This window comes from Miscanthus floridulus, chromosome 19, assembly GCF_019320115.1.
Source record: "Miscanthus floridulus cultivar M001 chromosome 19, ASM1932011v1, whole genome shotgun sequence".
Lineage (NCBI taxonomy): Eukaryota > Viridiplantae > Streptophyta > Magnoliopsida > Poales > Poaceae > Miscanthus > Miscanthus floridulus.
The window spans coordinates 104,976,841-105,000,856 of NC_089598.1; the positions used below are offsets into that span (position 1 = coordinate 104,976,841).

Here is a 24,016-nt window from a genome sequence, read left to right on the forward strand (position 1 = left end):
CACGCGTGCAGCTGTACCAGCGCCAGATTTATATTATTTTATTTGCTCTTTCCATGGAGCGCAACGACGGGATATTGAAATAAAATAAAGAAACAAAGAAAACACAATAAAGCTTTGGATTACTCTCGTCCACCTGTTGTTCAACCGTTCCTCCATCCAGCCTCATCGTGATACACTTTATCGCACAGATGAGGCTCAGTGGGGAACGGGTAGTGAACAAAAGAGTAGACAAGAACAACATAAAGCTTCATTGGGTTTTCTTTCTTTCTTTAATTTTATTTTAATATCCGCGCTCATCCACGGATAGAGCAAATAAAATAATATAAGTCTTGTGGCTGCAGGCCTACGTGATCTATTATTGGCTCTATTCGGCTTACCACATATTCGGTTTGTTTGGTTTCTTTTTTCAGTCGGAACAGTGTTTTTCTCTCATAACAATTCAGTCAGACCAGTGTTTTCAATCAGTTTTAGCTAAGTTTCAGACCAGCGAACGGGACCAATATGGGAATTTTTTTGAACTCCAGACGTGCAATTAAACTTGGACGGAGGAAGTAGCGATTAGCGAATTGAGGGGAGCGGGGAGGGAACTGTTTCTGCTCGGACCCCTGGGTCTGATTGGCTGCACAGTGGCAACATGGCCTGTTCGTTTGGCTGGTTCGTATCGTTGCTGGTTCGTGAAAAAGTACTACTGGCTGGTTTGTGTGAGAGAAAAATATTATTCCGGCTGGAAATTTACGATCGTTTACGACAAGCCACAGCCAAACGAACAGACTGATGGTTGTCCCCGAGAGCCAAACTTAAAATAGGTCTTCAACATAATACTTATAGATGGAAGATCTATTTTGGATGTCATAAGAGGTATAACCCAAATCCGAGTATCTTTTCTCCTAGAGACTTATTTGTAGAAAGAATTTTCTTTTGGGTCTTGTTGTTGAAGAAAACTAAAAATAGGTATTAAACCTTTAGTCCGTAGCGCTACTAAACGTGGAAGGGAGAGGAACTTCTGGATGAAAAGGTGGTGCATGACGGGCTAAAATCTGCAAAACTCTGTTTTCAATTTTTTAATTTAAAATAGTTTCTTATCTCCGTCTCAAAAAGAAAAAATAGTTTATTGTAACTTGTGGGTTTTTTAATCATACTAGTAGAAATGCGCACATGTCTATTAAAAATTATCATACTCAATGCACATGTCTATAAAAAAAAATCTCTTTGAAAGGAGAAATAACAAAAAAAACTTCTAGTTGCTAGTTGTAATTCTCGAGTTTACTTTGATCTTTGTGAGTTTGTAGAAACTAAAATGTGCTCTCTTTTTTCTGTAATATATAGTTACAACTTAGAATGAGTTTACTTCGATTTTTGTGAGTTTGTAGAAACTGTATTAATATATCTCGAGATATTTGAATCATCCATACAGTGTCTGGCAAGATGCTGTAAACAGTTCACATTTTCTTCTCGTGGAAGGTTACCATTCTATCGTCAACATAGCTAATTTGATTTCTTTAGTGCGGAGAGAACTGCAAGCTAAGCCAAGCAGATTACCAATAGGCACAACTCATCACACAGAAGCTCATGATTCTTGTATGCTTTGATTGTGTACAACGGTTGCCATGGATAATTTGAAAAAACGATAGTGAAAAATAAAAGGACTCACTAATGATATACTATTTACAACAAAAGTGACACTGCTAGTTATATACTATTTACATCAAGGCGACATTGCAGATTGGATGCCTTTATTCTATTCTATCCTGGTTGTCGACCCAACAACGAATTCTTGAAAATAAAGTCCTTTTCTTCTCTCAAATTGATCATGCTGTTCTTAAAGACTTGAAAGTTATGCTTTTTATATTATTCACACCAATGGGCTACTAACATACCATTCCATCGATCACTAGCTCCTGCAAGTCACAAATTTATTAGACGAACCATTTACAAGAAATGTGGATGCTTATATATTGAAAAATGCATAGGTTTAACATTTACCATCAATAACAACTAAAAAAACAGCTCACCTGTATTTCGTTTGGGAATGTCGGCAAGAAAACTTGTATTCTACCAAACATGTCAACTCCTTAAATCAGAATTGATGTTTGCCTCATATGAGGCAATCTAACATACAAAAGTAATTAGGTCAAAATTAGAGGCATCAAGGCATGTTTTTAATTTATATAATGATTGAACTCAACCAAGACAAAGGTCAGGGAACCACAAAAATTCTCTTCTGATCTTAGACTCATCCTTTCATTCAGCAAGAACCCAAAAGCAGTTTAAAATATTAAGTCTTCAACACCAAGGGAACACATTTCACAATATAAACATCAGTATCCACATAAGCTCATACCTTTAAATAGAGAATGTTATCTTTCTATAGCTTCGACTTTTGATTCCTCGTCATCTTCCTGAAAGAAGATCAAATACAAACAAAAAAAAGGTATTACTCAGCTTGCAGCACCTCATATAGATTTCCTTGTCTGATTTCCACAAGTAGGGCCATGGCTAGAAAGCGGACAGAAATTTTTTTACCAGTTATACAGGATACTGTAAATTAAGAAAGATCTGATATAGAATATTTATGATGCCATGATTTATGTGGTACATATGTGCATGCCACTCCATCTTTAAACAGACGCCATCCAAGCATCCAATTGCCTCAGCGTTCAAACTTTTGTTTAGTATTTGAATTTCAAAACACTGTATTTAAGTTTATGGAATCAAGTAGCTTCTATAATCGTTTTGGATAAGATTAAGGTTTTGTTTGAGCAAGCCAATCACGACAGTGCAAACACTTCTAGATGCTTGTTCAGGGTAAAATTAGGAATTAAAAAATGACAATCAGAATGCTACACAAGTAGGTGCCTACTCATCCTGGGTATTTTGGAGCGTCGAATTCAGTTTTAAAAAGACAGAACTAAATAGGGTTTGGCATCTTAGATTCAGAAGGACCATATCCTACTGCATGAATACCGTGGCTAATGCTGAGGCCAGCCTTGGGAGTTGGGAAGGGGGCAATGGGTCTCGAGGAAGAACACCAGAGCATCCCTTGCCAGCATGAGCCACAGGGCTCCTCCGGCTCCCCGGCCACCAGCTGATGCCGATGCCAACTCTGTATAAGCCCTCTCCTTCTCCCGCTCCCTCCTTGTGAAGGATTCGACGAATCGGTCATCCACAGCCCCAAGATATGTTTATATACATCTCATTGCCTTTTTGCACTAAGTATTTAGCTGATTTAATAACAGATTCATTGATCGCAAAAACGAAGTTAGGGGAGGCCTTCCTCTGACCTCTGTGCACAGAAAGGATGGGGCATGGCTGTTACCGGGACGTCGAAGGAGATGCAACACTCGTCCTTGTGGATGCGGCTGGTGGGCTCCGGGTTCCGGACCTTGTGGAAATGAGAGCGTAGGAGATCCACGGCCGCGGGCGGTTGCGAGTGGCGAGCGGCGGGCCCCTCGCGCGGCCCCGAGCGGCGGCAACGACGTGCGCCCCCGCGTGGCCTCGAGCGGCGACAGCAGCACGGTCGGATGGATCTGACCCTGACCCAGGCTGCAGCCTAGATCAGACCGGGAGGGGAACGGTGTCCGGACGCCGCCTCCGCGGATGGGGAGGTGCAGGGGCGGGTGCTAGGGCGGCGGTGTGGGGGGCGGGCGGAATCACGAGGTGAGGCGACCACCAGATGGGTACGCGTTGGTGGGTACGCTGATTTTGGGTGAAAAAAAAAACCGAAGCAGATTTGTACGGCATGAACGCGTAAGAGGTAAGACGTAAGAGGTAAGACGTAAGACGTAAGATGGGTAGTTGGTCCACCCGTAGATTGACATGGAGCCTTCGTGTAGAAATATTAGGATGATAGGATATTTTTAATTTTAGATAGGGAGATAGATAAACCTTAAAAAAATACAATAATAATTCAAAACCGGCGTCCGCCCGTGACTCCCGAGTCCGGTCTGGATATGGCTCCACAGGAGCGGGCCCAATCTCTATCATAAATAAAAAACAAATTCCCACTCCATCATATTGAAAGGACCGATGATACCGTCTAGAGGGAGATGAATAGACGTTTCTAAAATTCAACTCTTTAAAATACGAAAACAATTAGTGTTGAAGTTTCCAAACTCCAAATCAGAGAAATAAACTCCTCACGAGACAACCACAGAGATTAGAAACTATACTAAGAAAACCTATGAGCCAAAAACCTGCAACACAAGTGATTAGACCAAGTAATAATAAATTAGCTACTGGCCCCTAATACCGAACACGTCCGGTATACACGGGTTGTGCAAACCAGCTCCCAACTTTTTTCTTTCGTTTTCTCCTTTCACACCAAGTTGCTAGCACTTAGTAGTAACCTATTGACAAGCTCAAGCAACACAAAGATCACAAAAAACTAAATGTAAAGAGAGATTGAGACACGGTATTTGTTTTATCGAAGTTCGAACTCCGTCGAGTCCTACTCTGCGTTGAGGGGGCTACGAGCGACCCAGCGTAGGTCAGCTCTAGAGGACCACAAAAGCCACTCTAACCGAAGTCTTTTACTTCTTTTCCTCCTTTCACTAGTTGATTCCTTCCCTTGCGGCAGTGAAATCGAACCGTTATAAACTTCCCGAGGCACACCATAAGCTCTTGGGTGCTCTCTAGCGACGTCTAGACGTCTAGAACCGAAGAGTCCAAGAATAACAAATGCAAATCATAAGATCGACAAATATGCACAAGTGCTCAAGGGTGGCTTGCTCTCAGTTTTGAATCTCACTCAACCCACAAGATGGATTTTGCAGGTTTGGATCAATCACACACTAAGAGAGGGTTGGAGAGTGTTCTCAAGGCTCAAAATCGTGTCTGAAAGTCCGCAGAATCAACATCATCCAAAGATGGAGGCTAAGGGGTATTTATAGCCCCTTTGAAAAACTAGTCGTTAACTAGCTGTTGGGGAATACTGCCTGCACAACACCAACGATTACTAAGTTAGTGGCGCATAAGAAGCGTCGAAACTCCCGACGATTGCTAGAACTCCCAACCCCCGGAACTCTCTATGTTTGTCGAAACTCCCGACGAACCAAACCGAGAACACCGAGTAAATCACCACAGCTAACCTAATACCGGACATGTCCGGTATTTCTAGCTGTAGCATAGCGAGTTAGCTCTTGTGTCACTCTTTCACTCAAACCTCACATGAGTTGGCTTGAGCACTTATTAATAATCATCTATCAACATGATGCATCCCTCTTAATAGTATGACATACCTATTAACTCAAGATCAAATGAAAAAAAAGTTGAGTCGCTTGAGTTGATTTCCTTTGAACTACATACCATAGCTTCTTGATCATCAATAATGTGGGGATGTCACCATGTCAATTTTGATTTTCTTCTTGAGCATTGTCATCTTGAGCATGTGACTTGATTGCATTCAATAAATGTGAGTTAACTCTAAATGTATCAAGTCACACCCACAATTCATCCAATGTGTTTGATTCTCCATTTCAATGTGACCATCATAGTTTGATTGATACCTCAACTAAATGCAAGTACTTCCTTCTTCACCCTAGCTAGGTTCCTCGGCCGCCAAGCCATCGTTTTTCCTTCACCCTTGCTTAGTACTTCGAAGCCTTTCCTTGCTATCTTCACCATCTCAAGCCATCAAGTTACACTTAGTGTTGAATCATTCATTAAGATCATTTGTATAAATGTCTTTCAATATAGCAAGCTCTAAAAAGTGAGACCAGTCCATATGAAATCCCTCGTGTCTCATTAATTATTTTCAACGTGCTTGCTTTCATATGAGTCATCAAAATTTCACAATGAATAAGCCTTGCATGAGTTACATTTGCATTGTTGTCTTGTGTTTGAACTAGATTGTTTATACAACAACACATCATTTTGGCTTTCATCAAATACCTGTGAGATAACCTATTTCCTATCCAATACTTAGCAAACATGTTAGCCCTTTAATCACGTTGTCATTCAATCATCCAAAACCCTCTACAGGGCTTGATGCATTTTCAATCTCTTCCTTTTTGGTGATTGATGACGACTTGATTAAAGCTTATAAAGAGATATAAAATATTAAAGCTTTTGGGTTCAATGATTTATGAGAGGCTTCACTTTATATGTGCTTATGAATGAAATTCACAAAATGAGCATGTGACTTGATTGCATTCAATAAATGTGAGTTAACTCTAAATGTATCAAGTCACTACCACAATTCATCCAATGTGTTTGATTCTCCATTTCAATGTGACCATCATAGTTTGATTGATATCTCAACTAAATGCAAGTACTTCCTTCTTCACCCTAGCTAGGTTCCTTGGCCGCCAAGCCGTCATTTTTCCTTCACCCTTGCTTAGTACTTCGAAGCCTTTCCTTGTTATCTTCACCATCTCAAGCCATCAAGTTACACTTGGTGTTGAATCATTCATTAAGATCATTTGTATAAATGTCTTTCAATATAGCAAGCTCTAAAAAGTGAGACCAGTCCATATGAAATCTCTCGTGTCTCATTAATTATTTTTCAACGTGCTTGCTTTCATACGAGTCATCAAAATCTCACAATGAATAAGCCTTGCATGAGTTACATTTGCATTGTTGTCTTGTGCTTGAACTAGATTGTTTATACAACAACACATCATTTTGACTTTCATCAAATACCTGTGAGATAACCTATTTCCTATCCAATACTTAGCAAACATGTTAGCCCTTTAATCACATTGTCATGCAATCATCCAAAACCCACTACAGGGCTTGATGCACTTTCAATCTCTCCCTTTTTGATGATTGATGACAACTTGATTAAAGCTTACAAAGAGATATAAAATATTAAAGCTTTTGGGTTCAATGATTTATGAGAGGCTCCCCTTTATATGTGCTTATGAATGAAATTCACAAAATGACCTTAAATGTCAATTGCACATATTAAAACACATAGGAGACTCCTCCTAAATCATTGTATCCGTGGGGTGCAAGTGTGTGTGACAAGATAAAACCATGATGCATATGACAAGATATATCACACAAAGAGGGAATAAATAAAAGCATCACATCATACAAATCCATTCTAAACATGTATGGTCCTTATGAAAGTAAATACAACATGTATATCACACACATATAGCACTCATCACAAAATTTCTCAAGTCCACAAACCACTAAGAAAGTATATTACAAGATAAGGATCATGTCACATGAGTCTCAGAAGATACATCCATTAAGTACAAGTCTCATGTCATACATGATACAAAGATAAAGCTCATATAAATATATACTCTATCTCAACTCAAATAGATACATCAGTGAAGCTCATAAGACAAACTACAACTACAGTACATATCTCCAAGTACAAAGATAACATATGAAACACATCTGAAGTTTTAATCAGTCTCTCCCCCTTTGTCATCCATCACCACAAAGGTCCAACAATGACACACTAAGCACAAGGGGCTGCAAGCTGTATCTAGAAGTTGTGATCACTTGTCATCATCGTTGTCATCCTGTCCACCCTCATCCTCATCCTCTAAGCGTGGAGCACTAGGTGGACGTGAACCACCCACACCAGATGGATCATAGGCACCAAACCTGTAGTAGCTATATCCACCTGTGAGGTCACCCCACCAGTCTGAAGCATACTCGTCTGCAGCACTAGGATGTGGCTAAGAGTGAGTAGGCACACGAGCCTATAGTGTCAAGGTGTCAGGGTACTCTGGTGCCTGCTCCTGTCGCTGAAGAAACTGAGCAAACTCTCTATCGTACCTGACCTATCGCTGCTCCTTTGTCTCTGGGTCACTGAGATCCTCACCTAAAAGCGAAGACCTAGGAGGATTAAGCTCAAGCTTTCGAGTAATCATCTTGAGTGTGTGGGTATCCTTCCTCCTATCCCCTCTCTCTCTCTGTTGCCTGGTCTGGATGTCCCTGCACATCCCAAAGATAGCACTGAACATCTTACGAATAGGTGAAGGAGTGCTACGATGACATGGAGGAACGCGAAGAAGCACGTGGTGGAGGAGGTGCTCCTGCTGCTGCTGCACAACCCTCAGATGCATCAGCCTATGCTGTTGCTGCTCCCCCTGGACCAGGTGGTGGTGCTCCAACCTCTAGTAAATCAGCCACTATCTTCAACACCTTGTGTTGCTTGTCATACTCAAATGTGTGTTCTATCACCTGCGCAATCATATGCATAATATATAGAGCAAAGCCACAGCCGTTGGCAGGCCTCTAACACTTTGAATCTCGCACCAGATGAAATCAAAGATACTGAATGGCTCAGCATCTAGTGCCATTCTGTGAAGAAGGTTTCTAAAATAGTCTGTAATAGTGCCCTTGTCTCCACCCTTATAGTCAATCGACCTACTGAACATCCTGTCTAAGTACCTGTAGGTAGGGTGAAGATCGTTCACCTTCCCAATTGAGCCACCTCTGTACATGTAGGCCATCCTCTCAGGAGGTAAAACCTGCTCAGTGTGAATCCTGTCTCTCTGAAGCTCCTCCTCTGAGATACCCAGATGCCCTACGAAGACTGCATACTCAACACTGTACCACCGTCCCTCCAACATCCAGTGCATATGCCTCAGCTCTTCCTCTACATACAAGGTAGCATAGAATTATGAAATAACTTCAAAGTTCAAGGGATGCTAAAACTCCATAAGCCGGTACACATCGGTGCGCTGACATGTAGCAATGACATCATCAAGAGAGGGCTTCTGTAACTCTATTATGTGTCTAATCAATCCACTAAGACTTTGCCACAACTGGGTTTCTAGAAAGGATCACACTAGCATAAAAGTCAAGCTAGAACATAGTGCGAAATCTATGATCATATGGGCAACTCTCTAGCTAACTCTTAGGATCAATCCTCCTCTGCTATCTGGCTCTCTCAATCATACCCTTAGCCTTGTAGTTCACTCTAGTAACATAGTTGGGTACCTTGGTGCTATGCACCTCAAGCATACCATAGTGAATATTGTGAGCTGGCCATCCTGCCTGAGGTGGGTGCTGAACTGGAGGTGCCTCCTCCTCCTCAACATCTAGACTGTCATCATCTGACTCTTTGTCTGTGCTCTTTCTCTTCCTGTGCTCAACTCTGTAATCCTCAGTGCCATCATCATTAGAAGAGGGGCTGTTGTCACCATCCCCACTCTCTTTGTATTGTGGAGCACCCCTAGCTGCTCTAGCAGGCCTCCTGCTGCTCTCCTTCCTGCTGAAACTAGGGTGGAGGTCCTACTTCGCTTTCTTGTGCCTCTCAAAAGCACAATGATCATGCTTGGCCTTGGACCATGGCTTGATTCGTCCACCTCTTATAGTCACTGCCCTATATCCAAATAAGCATACCAAAGAATCTCACAAGCATGTCTAAGAATGTCCTCGTATTGCATTAGAAGAAATAATTATCTACCCAATTATCTTGTGCTCATCGAGACCAATCCTAGGTCATAGATTCACCAGACAACTTAGATAAACAATTACAACTCTACTCCAAAGCTGATGTGAAATTGAGTCAAGAACTGCAGAATTATTCTGCACTGCTGCAGTAATACCGGACGCGTCTGATATGGGTCCACAGCAAGCCCTAACCAGGGGTTCATGCTCAATCCATCTTCAAATCAATCCAAATTTTAACCAGTGCTTCTAGGCATCCAATGCAGCATCTTGATCAAAGGAATTAGAAATTGAAGCTCTAATGAGTAGATTAGATGAGGTCCAAGATTTGAACACCTAGAGATGAGGAAGTTGAAATCGATTCCAAATCCAATCGAGCAAGCCTTGATTCTTGATGTAGAACACGATCCAATCCTTCTCCCTTTTCTTCTCCTTCCTTTCCTCTCCCCCTTCTTCCTTGCACTGGTACCAACGAGGTTGGCAAGAGTGGCTGCGATGGGGTGCTTGCGCTGCTGCTGCGGAGGCTGGCGAGGGCGCGTGATAGAGCGGAGGGAGCGACAAGCGACGTGGAGGCAGTGCAGGGCAGCCAGCGGCGCTAGCAAGCGAGGCCACGGCAAGCACGACGCGTGGGGACGAGCGAAGGCGGCTCTGGCAGATACGAAATGAGGAAGGAATGAGTAAATGGGCCCTCGGACTTGGGTCGAAGGGGGTACTTGACCTAATACTCCCATGGACACCGGACACGTCCAGCATTTGCGGGCACTATCCAACTGCCCTGTTCTCTTAATTCCAAACCCCTTCACAAATATTTTTCACACCAAAATAATATATGTCCTTGGTCCAAATTGCATGTAACCACTTTGTAGGGGACCATGACGCCTTAGAGGGGGGTGAATTAGGCAACTTAAAAATCTAACTCTGAAACTATGGCCTCTTTTTCTAACCCTAGCAAAACCTATGCAAAAGATAAACTATCTAAATGTGCAACTACGGTTTTGCTAGTGTGTTGCTATCTCTACCATAAAAGGAGTAATACAATCAATGTAAATGCAGAAACTAAAGAGCAAGGTAGAGATATGCAAACTCCCATCGATGACTCCGGTATTTTTACCGAGGTATCGAGAAGTGCGCAAGCTTCCTCCTAGTCCTCGTTGGAGCCCCTCACAAGGAATCCCTCGCAAGGGCCAAGCTCCCGGTCGGGTAACTCCATGGATAGCCTCGGTCCTTCCCCACGCACAAGTGGGTCTCTGATGTGCCTTTCGGCAAGCCTGTCCCGGATGCTCCCCGCCGTCTTCACTATCAAGCTTCCGACCGAAACGCCACGGGCCTTGTTCCCTCCGGTACACGATGGCGGCCACACCACAAACTCGGTTGGTGTGATCTCGCAAGACTACAAGTCCCTCCAATATATAATAATGGTGCGCGCAAGCACCGAGTAGTAAGAGGTATGCAAATCTCACTAAACACTAGACCTAAACGTAGAGCAAGCACATAAGCGGTGGTCTAATCAACCTAAGCACTTTGCAAAACACCTACGCTAATCACCTAATAAAACATTAAGCACTATGCAAGTGGAGATCACTAAAATGGTGTATCAACACCCTTGGTATGTTTCCTCAGCTCCACTCACCTCATTTGGCCGATTGGGGGTTGTATTTATAAGCCCCACTGAGAAAGTAGCCGTTGAGAATGAAATCCCGCTTTTGTGCTACTGACCGGACGTTGATCACGTCCTGTCCGGACGCGTCCGGTCATCTCGACCGTTGGAGCCGCGAACAACTAATCAAACGCTGCTAGCGTCCGATCACATGCTACCGGACGTGTCCGGTCATATTTTTGCCGCTCTAGAACCTCTCTGTACTCGACCGGACTCTGTTGTCCTACGTCCGGTCGATCTGCCGCTAGCATCAGGTCCAGTGTCCAGTCGCACCTGTTGCCGAGCCTCTTGATCGCAGCGTCCGGTCACTTTCCTCTAGTGTTCGGTCTAGCGTCCGGTCACCTCTATGAGCTTGTTTCTTCGCGATCTTACGTACGGCTTGGTTCCTATCTTCGTGCTTGAACTTTGCTTGATATCTTGGGTCTTCTCTTGTGCTCCTAGGTCTTGCCTATGGTGTTGATCATCGAATCATTACGTTGCCTTTGTCCAAGTCACATCTTGCATCCTATTGAACTACAAAACAATCACTTGCAAGTTCATTAGTCTAATTTAGTTGTGTTGGTCATCAAATACCAAAATCCAAAGTAAATGGGCCTAGGTCCATTTTTCTTACAATCTCCTCCTTTTTGGTGATTGATGACAACACGACCAAAGCAAGCAAATAGTAGAATTTTGAAATTTAAAAACTACCTACTTGCTAGGATGCAATGCAAGGGGCAAGATTATATGATGCTAAAATATACTACTTGTAAGACTATATAAAAACTTGTCTTGCCCTTGCAAATGTCCCCATGTGGTATTATGGATTTAAGCCTTGTTTTCTACAAATTCTCCCCATTATATAGGCTAATCCATAATCCACTATCCTCCCTTTCTCAGACCATCATCACTTGTAGATAACACTTGTAGACCATTACCACTTGTAAATGATCTAGCTTTTGGTTCTACTTATTAATGCTTGCTTTTGGTCCTCTAAATTCTCCCCCTTTGAAATCAAACACCAAAAGGAAGACATTAGTAGCACAAGGGAGGGTCAAACTTTGCGATCCTTTGAGTGTAGAGTGAAGTAGATCACAAAATTTGACTCTCACATTATATAGACTAAGCTCCCCCTAAATATATGCATTCATATGATAGAAGACAAAGCATATGCATAATTGGCAAGGTATTGCACAAGGGAATTTAATCTATATAATGCATGAAGAAAGCATATAAATATAAAAATAAAATCAACATGATGATATTGGTTTAGAAATACCACATGTAGAAATCAATTTGATTTCTACCACTTGCAATCGGTGGTGGATATTTAAAGTATGATGCTTAACTCCAGGGACTCTATTTTCCTTGCAATGAGACTACTACACACATGATAAGCTTGAAAATGTGTTAGTCTCAAAGCATCCATCTTATAGAGTAATCTCCCCCTAAATTTATGCACACAAGTATGGAATACTTGTAGGAAACATGCATATTGATTTTAGAATAAAAAATACCACTTGAAAGATGACATCACATGAATGTGAGTCATTTTTGAAGACGATATTCGGGAGAAATTTTCTAAAATTTGGACTTTGGCACATATTAGATGAACAATTAAAGTTCAAGCTATGTGCCGTGCTCCAAAACAATTTTAAACCATGTAGGATTGCTTCAAGGAATAAGAATGAAACTGAGCAAGCCTACCATATGAAATACCTAGTGTATGCATGACAATATATAAGAATGCAAATGCAAACCTAGGCATGAAGAGTAACTAGATGCTAAAAGATACCAATTATAGAAAAATTTAAATCTAGTACCAATTGAAGTAAATTGAATCAAGTTACCTAACATGTGGGGAGAATTTGGGTCCATAGTATTCACTAACCCACTTGACAATGTCTTTGTCCATCATGATGCAACCCATGAAATGCATCCAAACTTTTGCCAAGTCTCCAAATTCCCGAGTCCATCAGACTTCTCACTTCCCTTTCGGGATCCAAACCTTCTTGGTGCTCTTCATGTTAGAGATGATTTTCTTTGGCACCCAAAAGCGTTTGACCCCATTGTTGGCTTGCTTGTTTACCTTGATGGCCACCACCTTGTTATTTTTCTTCTTCTTTAGCAAGTATGGTGTGGAAGCCTTCTTATCAACCTTGTTGGTGTAGGTGTTGGAGAGCTTGCTTATTTGCTTCTTCTCTTTCTTCTTTGCTCCTCCCCCATTCTTCACCTTGCACTCATAGGATTTGTGACCTTCCTTGTGGCACACGTAGCAAACCATGGTTTGTCTTTCATCAAGCTTCTTCACTCCCTTGACGGTGTTATCTTGATGAAGTTGGGCTTGCTTCGTCTTGCCTTTCACTTGAGTCAAGTCCTTGGTGAGGCGAGCTACTTCTTGCTTGAGTTGCTCATTCTCCTTTGCAACCTCTTGTGTGCATGTATCTACAACAACTTTCTCAATACAAACTTGGTTGTATAAGGATGAGTCTAAACATAAATTATTATAAGAAGTAGAGGCATCCTTTTTAGACATATTAGAACTTTTCTTTTTAGATGCCTTGGTAGGGGTTGCACTAATGGCTTCAAGATTATCAACTTTATTAGTTAGCTCATCATAATATTTGCACATGGTTTCCATTTTAGCAAGCAAACTTTTATAAGCATCTTGTGAGCTAGCTAATTTTTCTTTTATTTTTTCATTTTTCTTAGCAAGTTGCTCATCATTAATTGTGCATGCATTTGTTGTTGCACTAGCCTTAAGTTGCTCAATTTTAGTAGATAGTTCAACATTGAGATTAGCAAAATTCTCATATTGTTCAAGCAAAATTTTATATGCTTCTTGTGAACTATCTAGCTTCTCTTTAATCTTTCCAAGCTTCTTTTATTGACTAGTGCAAACTTTAGCATAATTAAGATTTTGTTGCACAATTTCTTCATAAGAAGGCATTTCATCATCACTATCACTCTCACTAGAGGATGAACTTTTATTACCTCATGCCATAAGGCACACACGAGAAGAGCTTGATGATGAGTGCTTGCGCCCCCACCTCTTGTGATGGTGTTCTTCTTCACTTGAAGAATCATCCCATGTTTTTATTGATGTGAGAGCTTATTTCTTGCATGCCTTCTTCTTTGTCTTGGGTGTGAGCTTATTTGGACAAGCTTTCACAAAGTGCCCTAACTCGCCGCATCCATAGCATCCTCTCTTTCTTTGCTCATTTCTTTGATTTGTGAAAATAAGATCTTGGATTTGGATGGGCACACCCTTGATATTGAGTTTTTGGATCATCTTCTCCACCTTGTTGACTAGTTTGATTGATTCTTCATCAAGATCGGAGGTGGAGGAGGAAGATTGATCATCATCACTTGAATCATCATCATCATCATCATCATCATCATCATCATCTTCTTCTTCTTCACTTGAGGAGCTTGAGCTTGAGCTTGTTTCAACTTGCTTACTCTTCATCTTCTTTTTCTCGCTACATGCGAGAGCTTTGCCTTTGCTTGATGAAGATGCTTCTTCTTGACCCATCTTACGTGACATTTCAAATGTCATTATCTTGCCAATGACTATGACCGGGGTCATGGTGCTCAAGTCCTCCATGTTGTGAAGGATGGTGATGATGCTTGCATATTTCTTTTGTGGTAGCACGGAGATGATCTTCCTTATGATGTTCGCATCACCTAGCTTGGTTAGTCCTATTGAGTGGGGCTCATTAATAATTAGATTCAAACAAGAATACATATCACTTGCAAGTTCATTAGTCCAATTTGGTTGTGTTGGTCATCAAACATCAAAATCTAAAGTAAATGGGCCTAGGGTCCATTTTCCTTACACACTTTTCTCATACAAATGCCATGAATTGATTCTCTCTTTTCTAATTATTTGGCATATATAGGATTTTGGAAACTTGAGAGAGATTAAGTGAGACATAGGGATTTATAGACTAAAGAGGGAGTCATACCACTTGTGATTAGTCAATCAATGGGAACGATAATCACAAATGGCATGACTTAGGTCACAAAGACCAAGAATCAAATAATTTTTCAAACTCACACAACCTACACATGCTAGTTAGAGATTTTGAAAAACATCTATCCTATGTCACACATATACACACTCTAGCATATAAAGGGCCTTAAATGTACTTACAATGCATAAATGTAAATACATACCTTTGTCTTGAGCCCACAAAGATTTCCACTAAGACAATGCATAGTATGATAATCATTATGCTCACTTTACTTCTTAAATGATCATGCCATACATCAAATCAATTTTCATCCAAAGGACTACAAAGAATGCTAGATGAAACCGTTAGTTCACAATGGTACAAAATAGAACATTAGTTCCCCCTCAATAAGTGCTATAAGTGATTTGAATGACTTACAACAAGCACTTTATTCTATTAAGAATGAGGGAGTTAACTTTCTATTTTGACCAACCACATAGTAATATCCCATATATATAGCTTGAGTTCAAGAGATGCTCACAGTCCTTCAGGAAATAGTCAAACACAGAATAGAAGATTTAAAGTGTACAAGTAACTTGAAGGTTCAACCATTCTTCGAACGCTAGAATTAACTCATTTTGTCCCCTGCCATACCTTGATTTGCTTTTCAATCTAGAACCCCTTGTATTTCTGCATCTCAACAAATAGAGTGCTCTGCTAGGGAGCCATTAAAAGCATCGCATGGCAAATATCAAATGATCAATTTTAATCTAATTAGCCACTTTTCAATATTTCACAAATATCGCTATTCGTGAGCCATTGAGCAAGTCAAACTTAAAGTGGCTATCCTATAAGGTTTAGGTACTTGTTACCAATAGAGAAGATGAAGTAAAAATCGTGATCATTTATTTTCTTCGAGACAACCAAGAGAGAATGTGAAAGGAGTTGGTTGATAGCTTGAGTGAATATTTCTAATTAGATTGCTCAAGCATCACGAAGACTTCATCTCACCACTAAGTACCTACATCACTGAAAGCTCTAGTTTGGTTTTGGTGAATTGATAAAACCCTAAGTGCTAACCTAGTTTATCAAAGTGATTATGAGATAGGTGGCACTACTCCAAGTGGTAAAGCAAATGAAGATCATGACATGATGATGGTGTTGCCATGGTGATGATCAAATGCTTGGACTTGGAAAAAAAGTAAAAGAAAAATAAAAGACTGAAGGCAAAGGTATAAGTGGTAGGAGCCTTTTTGTTTCGGTGATCAAGATATTTAGCGAGTGTGATCACATTTAGGTTCGATTGCTGTACTATTAAGAGGGGTGAAACTCGTATCAAAATGCGGTTATCAAAGTGCCACTAGATGCTCTAACTCATTACATTTGCATTTAGGATCTAGTGGAGTGCTAACACCCTTGAAAATGTTTGTGAAATTATGCTAACACATGTGCATAAGGTGATACACTTGGTGGTTGGCACATTTGAGCAAGGGTGAAGATGATAGAGTTGAAAAGGAGTTAGTCGCGCTGATCACAGAGTGACCGGACGCGTCCGGTATGCTGACCGGACGCGTCCGGTATTAACGATCGGACTCTAGCTCAGTGGAGCGACCGGATGCTGAGGAGTTACTGTTCAGCGTCCGGTCAAAGTGATGTGGCTCAGTACTGAATTGCAAAGAGCGACCAAACACGTCCGGTTTGAATCAGCGAGCCTCAGGTTTTCAACGCTATATTTGATCAGACTCTGGGAGTGTCCGGTTGGCCTAGAGCAGCTCTGGGAGCTCTCTGGACTTGACCAGGCGCTGAGTCTCTTGCGTCCGGTCTGGTATGACCGAACGCGTCCGGTCGTCCTAGAGCGACTCTGGACGCTCTCCGGACTCGATCGGACGCTGAGTCTCCTGCGTCTAGTCGTCCACATCGGACGCGTCCGGTCGCAGGTGAGTGTGTGGTACTCTAGCAGCAATGGCTACTTCATTTTGAATTGGACATGTGGCGGTCAGGTAGCGACCGGACGCGTTCGGTCGCCATACCGGATGCGTCCGGTATACACGATCGGTGCATCCGATGCACATGACCTACGTGTCCGGTCGACGCACAGTCAGCTCAATAATTGAGCAAACGGCTCTATTGTTTGGGGCGTCTATAAATAATGTTTGATCGACTCTAGCTCACTCTCTTAGCCATTTGCATTGACATAGCAACCTTGTGAGCTTAGCCAAAGCCCTTCCACTCATTTCCATCATGGATTCAACATCTTTGTGAGATTGGGAATGAATTCAAGTGCATTGCTTGAGTGTTTGCATCTAGAGGCACTTGGTGTTCTTATTTCGCTACGGGATTCGCTTGTTACTCTTGGTATTTGCCGCCACCTAGACGGCTTGGAGCAGCGAGGATCATCGAGCGGAGGTTGGTGATTATCTCCAGCTCCGATCATGGTGATTGTGCGGGGTTATTGACCTTTCCCCAACGGAGAGCCAAAATGTACTCTAGTAAATTGCTCGTGGCTTGTGTGATCCTCATCTTGTGTTGGTTGTGCAGCACCCTATTGAGGGATTGGCGTGTGATGCCAATTAGCGCGTGAACCTCCAAGTGAGTGAATCGGCACAACAAGGACTAGCTTGCCGACAAGTAAGTGAACCTCGGTAAAAAATCATTGTGTCATCATTTGATTTCAAGGTGATTGATCTTCATTGGTATTCATTCTTGTAATTGATTGGTTCATTCCTCGACACGGCGGTATAACTATCTTGCTCTCTCTCTTTTCATTACCGCAAACTAGTTATCAAGCTCTTTAGTGTAGTTAGTTGTGAGAGCTTGTTAGTTTGGTTAGTGTGGCTCTTTAGTTAGCTTTTGAGAGCACACTAACTTAGTGTAGTGACATAGCCATTGTGTGGATAGAGACTATAGAAACTAGACTTGTGGTAGGTGGCTTGCATTTTTAGTAGGCTAGCACAACACTCGCTTCGCCTCATATTTATCTAACCGGTTTGTTAAGTGTTGTTGTAGAAATTTTTAATAGGCTATTCACCCCCCTCTAGCCATAGAACCTTTCAATCACTTTTGTTGGGTCCTTTGGAGTTAGTCAACAAGTGCTTAGGTACCCAAATAGCCTTAGCACTAGTTTGTGGTGAACACATCACCTTGCTAGTGCTAATTCCATTTGTAGCCCTCCTAAGCATATTATCGTATCCAAATGTATTCGGCTTAGGAATGTTACCATTTGGGCAATCATAGCTTAGATGTCCCTTTCTCCTACAAGCATAGCATATACGTCCTTAATTTGCTCTATGCTTGTTTTGCTTGTTGGGACACCTTTCAACCATATGCCCCGTCTCATTGCATCCATAGCATCTTCTTGTTGTAACTTGGACTCTCTTTCTTTCTTCCTTGTACAAGGAGCAATTCTTGGTAGTGAAAAGGTCCTTCTTTGCTTTTGGTAATTGAGTGACAACCTAGGTGGACTAATATGTGTTTAAGTGTAATACACAGGTGAATTAGTCCATAGGTATATATGTGTGAGCAACTCATGCCATGATGGCGAAGATGGCTTGAATTTATTACAAGGCTCACACATGTGATGGAGTTCATTGCATATGAGACATGACATTGAGTCATGTGATCAAGGTGGAGAAGATCAAGACAAGACTTGACTCGATGGACCAGTTGCAAGTGTGAAGGGCAAGTTGAGTGATGACTTGACGTTGATGGACAAAGCAATGGTGAAGAGCAAGTGAAGTCAAGATCGATGAACCAATACGGTCACGTGATGATATAAAGTGGATCATATTATTTGGCGATTGGTTGATGCATATGTTGCATCAACAATGGAGGAGATGGAATGGAATGCGCAAGGCAAAGGTATAACCTAGGGCATTTTTATTTCACCGGTTATAGGTGTGTAGAGAAGTTGATGACCTAGTTTAAGATAGATGGTCGTACTATCAAGAGGAGCAAACTTGTTTGCATATCAGTCATCTAGTGCCACTTGCGACGTTGCTAGGATCGAGTGGCATGGTGAATTTAGTGATTATTCCTTTAAAAAAATGTTTGTGAAAACACTAACACACTTGCACTTGGTGGTGTACACTTGGTGGTGTTGGCACATTTGCAAAGAAGTTGTTGGAGTTGAATTGGATCAACTTGGAGAAGAGAGATGTTTTTTGGTGTACTCTAAACTATAGGATGGCTCTTGATTTGGAATTCTGCATTGATCCATTGTGCTTTGGATCAAATATGCAAGTGGGCTGTGTAGCCCTCTAAATAAGCTTTCCAAAATGTCCAAGATCACCAAAATCAAAGTTCAGAGCTAAGAGTTATAAACGTTTTAGCATTGAAAGGTTTGTGACCAGACTCTTTGACCAGTCAGTACCTGCGAGTCCAATCGAGAGTCCAGTTAGTGTTTTTAATGCATCTAGGAGCGACCGAACGCATGGAGTCCGGTCAGTGATGACCTGACGTGTCCGATCATCAAAAGAGCTCTTTGGAACCTCTCTAGAAGTGACCGGACTCTGGGAGAGTCGAGTCCGGTCATAGGATAAAAGGGAGTCTGGTCAGTTGTGCAGAGGCGCGTTGGTGACCGGACTCGGCCTCGGCGCGTCCGGTTAGGAGTATGCGCGTGCGAGAGCTAGCTGTTGGCGAGCAATGGTCGTCTTCGAACAGCTAGTACACGTGGCGCACGAGCGACCGGACTCTGGACCAGACTCTAGGGTGAGTCCGATCAGCGAGTCCGGTCAGTGCGTAGAAATCAGGATGAAGGGGTAATGGCTATTTTAGCCCTTGGGTCTATAAAAGGAGTGTGTGGTCAGCCTTGGCATATGGTTAGCACCCGTGGGGCTTAGTGTCCATGCTTGGGGAGTGCTAGGAGAGCCTCTAACTCACTTGTGCTTGCAAGAGTGCGAATCAATTACGAGTGAGTGATTCTAGCGCGATTGCATTGAGAAATTGCATCGAGTAGCACTAGGTGATCGCGTTGCAAACCTTGGTGATTGTTACTCTTGGAGGTTGCCACCTCCTAGATGGCTTAGTGGTCTTCGTCGAAGCACGCAAAGAAGATTGTGCGGTGCTCTGGAGAAGTGATTGTGAGGGGGGTTGTGCTCACCCCGCGGGAGCCGCGAAGAGCAACTCTAGTAGAGCGAGACGCGAAGGGCAACAAGTGGTCCGGCCGGGTCAAGTGTTACAGCTTGTGGTAAGCACTCCACGTGGGAGAGTGTGACTTGCGGGTCACCGCTAGCAAGAGGACCGGCGGCAACCTTGGAGCTTGTCTCAATGGGGACTAGCATGTTGGCAAGCACGTGAACCTCGGGATAAAAATCACCGTGTCATCCTTCTCTTTCCGTTGGTTTGCATCCTCATTACACAAGTTTGTATTTACTTTATTTACATTGTGCTTGTGTAGTTGCTCTTCTAATTAGTTAGCTTGTGTAGCATGCTAGTTACCTTTTTGCTTGTGTAGCATAGAAGTAGCTCCCTTGCGTGACTAATTTAGTTTGAGATCGAACGCCGCGGAGACAGTGGGCGCGTACGCGCCGTGGCCCGTGATGTGAATCGAAGGATCATCGCCGATGATGAAACCCTTCCTCACTTCGCTCGAGCAAGCCAGAACATCGCCGCCGCAACGGCCATGCTCCATGGCCTTCCAGAGGCCGCAACGCCCGAGGATCATCGGGCCCACCGCGAGATTCGCACGCTGCTCGAGCGTGCGGTGGCACAGCAGGCAGAAAGCTCGTTGTCTCGACGACGCGAGCTCGACACCAGCCAACGCACGCCCTCGGTGTGTCCCGCCAGGAACGCATTAGTCCACCAGGCACCACAAGGCGGCAGGCAGCGCGCTATGATCCCGATACATCAACGTCTCGACCGCAACCGTGGCACACGCAGCACTCTTGACGCCCGCACATGCAACTACAGCGACCCGAGAGAAGGAGCCCGCCGCAGCTATCACCCTCGTCGCGGCGGACGCTACGACAGCGACGAGGACCGGAGCCCGAGCCCCGACCTACCAGGGCCTCAGGCCTTCAGCCGGCACATCCTCAACGCTGCTTTCCCGCCAAGGTACCAACCACCTACCAATATCCCTAAGTACTCTGAGGAGACAAACCCCGGACTTTGGCTCGAAAACTACCGGCTTGCCTGTCAAGCCGGTGGTGCGGATAATAATGACTTCATTATCCGCAACCTTTCATTGTTCTTGGCCGATTCAGCATGAGCATGGTTGGAACACCTACCGTCCAACGTGATCTTTGTGGGAAACTTCATTATTCGCAGATTTGAAGGAGATCTTTGTGGGAAACTTCCAGGGCACATACAAGCACCCTGGGAACCCATGGGACCTCAAGAACTGTCGTCAGAAGGTCGATGAGACCCTCCGCGGGTACATTCGGCGCTTCTCCAGGCAGTGCAACGAGCGCCCTAACGTCACCGACGCCGACGTGATAGGAGCCTTCCTGTCCGGGATGACCTGCGAGTCCTTGGTTCATAAGCTGGGACGCAAGGGCCCGCGTACCACCAAGGAACTCCTGGACATCGCCACTAGCCACGCCTCAAGAGAAGGGGCGGTCGGAGCGATCTTCGATCGCCTCGAGGACAAGGCAAGGCGAGACGAGGGTGCCGACGAAGGCACCTCCAATCGTTCCGCCAAAAGGAAGAATAAGAAGCAACGGTGCGAGGACTCGCTCGTGGCCACAGCTGACCGCAAAGTTGGTCGGAAGCCCGCGGAGGGCACTCCGAACCACTTCGAAAATTTACTCGAGGGGTCGTGCCCTAACCACGCCTTTCCTGTTAAGCATCTGCTCAAGGACTGCGGCCTCATGCGGCGATTCTTGTCCGAAGGCTCCAACAAAGGGGAGCAGGGGAAAGACCCTCCCCCCACTGCGGACGACGCCGAGGAGAAGGACGACGACCTTCCAACACCGGACGGCTGCCCTATGATCTTCGAAGGATCAGCGGCCTATGACTCCAAATGCCGTCAGAAGGTCGCACGTCGCGAAGTCTACACGGCCCAACCGACCACACCTCCCTTCCTTCGATGGTCGGAGTCCGCCATAACCTTCGATCGGATCGACCATCCAGATACCATCCCACACCCAGGGAGATATCCGCTTGTGGTCGACCCAATCGTCGGCCCAAAGCGACTCACCAAAGTACTAATGGACGGAGGCAGCGGCCTCAACATCATGTACGCCAAGACGCTCGACGAGATGGGCGTCGACCGGGCGCGTCTACGCTCGACTCGAGCACCTTTCCATGGCATCGTGCCTAGGAAGCAGGCCATGCTGCTCGGGCGGATCGATCTGCCCGTTACCTTCGGGGATTAGTTCAATTACAGGACTGAGACCCTCACCTTCGAGGTGGTTGGGTCCCTGGAACCTTCCACGCCATCCTAGGACGTCCATGCTACGCGAAGTTCATGGTCGTCCCCAACTACACATACCTCAAGCTGAAGACATCAGGCCCCCACGGGGTCATCACCATCGGCACCTCCTTCTAGCGGGCCTATGAGTGCGAGGTCGATGCTATGGCCATACCACAGCAATCGTCGCCTCCGAGGAACTCGCAGCCCTCAAGGAGGAGGTAGCCGAAGAGGCGCCCGACGCCAAGAAATCAACCGGGTCATTCGAGTCGGTCAAGGGCTCTAAAAAAGTCCTCGTGGATCCCAGCAGCTCCGAGGGCAAAACGGTACGCATTGGTACCACACTTTCCTCCGAATAGGAAAGCGCGCTCGTCGACTTCCTCCGCGGCAACAAAGACATCTTTGCATGGAAACCCTCAGATATGCTAGGCATTTTGAGGGAGGTCACCGAGCATACCTTGAAAATCCATCCAGGCTCCAAGCCAGTGAAGCAACGCCTGCGTCGCTTCGACGAGGAGAAGCGCAGGGCCATTGGTGAAGAGATAGCAAAACTATCGACGGCCGGATTTATCAAGGAAGTATACCACCTAGAGTGGTTAGCTAATCCCATTCTTGTACGAAAGAAGAGCGGGAAATGGAGGATGTGTGTAGACTATACGGGTCTCAACAAAGCGTGCCCAAAGGATCCGTTTCCTTTGTCGCGCATAGACCAAATAGTCGACTCTACCTCAGGGTGCGAAACCCACTGCTTCCTTGATACGTACTCCGGCTACCATCAAATCACGATGAAAGAGTCCGACTAGCTCGCGACGTCTTTCACCACCCCCTTCGGATCGTTCTGCTATGTTTCAATGCCGTTCGAACTAAAGAACGCTGGGGCTACGTACCAGCGCTGTATGCTCAAATGCTTCGGGGACCTTATCGGGCGGACCGTTGAGGCCTACGTCGATGACATCGTAGTTATGTCCAAACGGGCTGACCACCTCATTGCCGATCTTGAGCAGACATTTGCAAAACTCTGAGCGAATGGAATCAAACTCAATCCCGACAAGTGTGTTTTTAGGGTCCCGAGGGGCATGCTGCTCGGCTTCATCGTCTCCGAGCGTGGCATCGAAGCCAACCCAAAGAAAATCTCGGTCATCACAAGGATAGGCCCGATTCAGAACATAAAGGGGGTTCAACGAGTCACAGGGTGCCTCGCCGCACTCAGCCGATTCATCTCGCGCCTCGACGAACGAGGTCTCCCCCTTTATCGACTCTTGAAGAAAGCCGACCGCTTCAAGTGGACATCCGAGGCCTAGGAGGCACTTGACATGATCAAACTGCTTCTAACAAGGGCCCCGATCCTAGTTCCGCCAAGCAACGGAGAATTCCTCCTGCTATACATAGCGGCCACCACGCAAGTGGTCAGCGCCGCCCTGGTAGTAGAGTTGGAGGAAGAGAGGCACGCCCTCAAGGTGCAGCGCCCTGTGTACTTCATCAGCAAGGTACTATCTGACTCTAAAACCTGCTACTCCCAAATCCAGAAGCTCCTATATGCCGTCCTCATCACCAAGAGGAAGCTGCGCCACTACTTCGAGTCACACCCCGTGACGGTCGTGACGTCGTTCCCCCTCGGCGAGGTCGTCTAGAGCCAAAATGCCACGGGAAGAACCGCAAAGTGGGCACTCGAGTTGATGGATCAAGGCATCACGTATGCCTCCCGAACGGCGATCA

At 44.4% G+C, this 24,016-nt stretch overlaps 1 protein-coding gene and 1 long non-coding RNA gene across 2 annotated transcripts; one reads left to right on the plus strand and one right to left on the minus strand.

The window, feature by feature from the left end:
* Window positions 1-1,509: 1,509 nt before the first annotated feature.
* On the minus strand, window positions 1,510-3,681 carry LOC136528598 (uncharacterized). Its single transcript, XR_010777109.1, has 4 exons — window positions 3,317-3,681; window positions 2,342-2,399; window positions 2,013-2,109; window positions 1,510-1,898 (listed from the first exon to the last, which is right to left on the minus strand). It is a non-coding gene; the product is annotated as an uncharacterized lncRNA (long non-coding RNA).
* A 4,271-nt stretch (window positions 3,682-7,952) lies between these two features.
* LOC136526536 (uncharacterized) lies at window positions 7,953-22,265 on the plus strand. The gene is made up of 2 exons (XM_066519172.1): window positions 7,953-8,081; window positions 21,249-22,265. Exons 1-2 carry the CDS (start codon window positions 7,953-7,955, stop codon window positions 22,263-22,265), a joined length of 1,146 nt encoding a protein of 381 aa, XP_066375269.1.
* The last annotated feature ends 1,751 nt before the right edge of the window (window positions 22,266-24,016 follow it).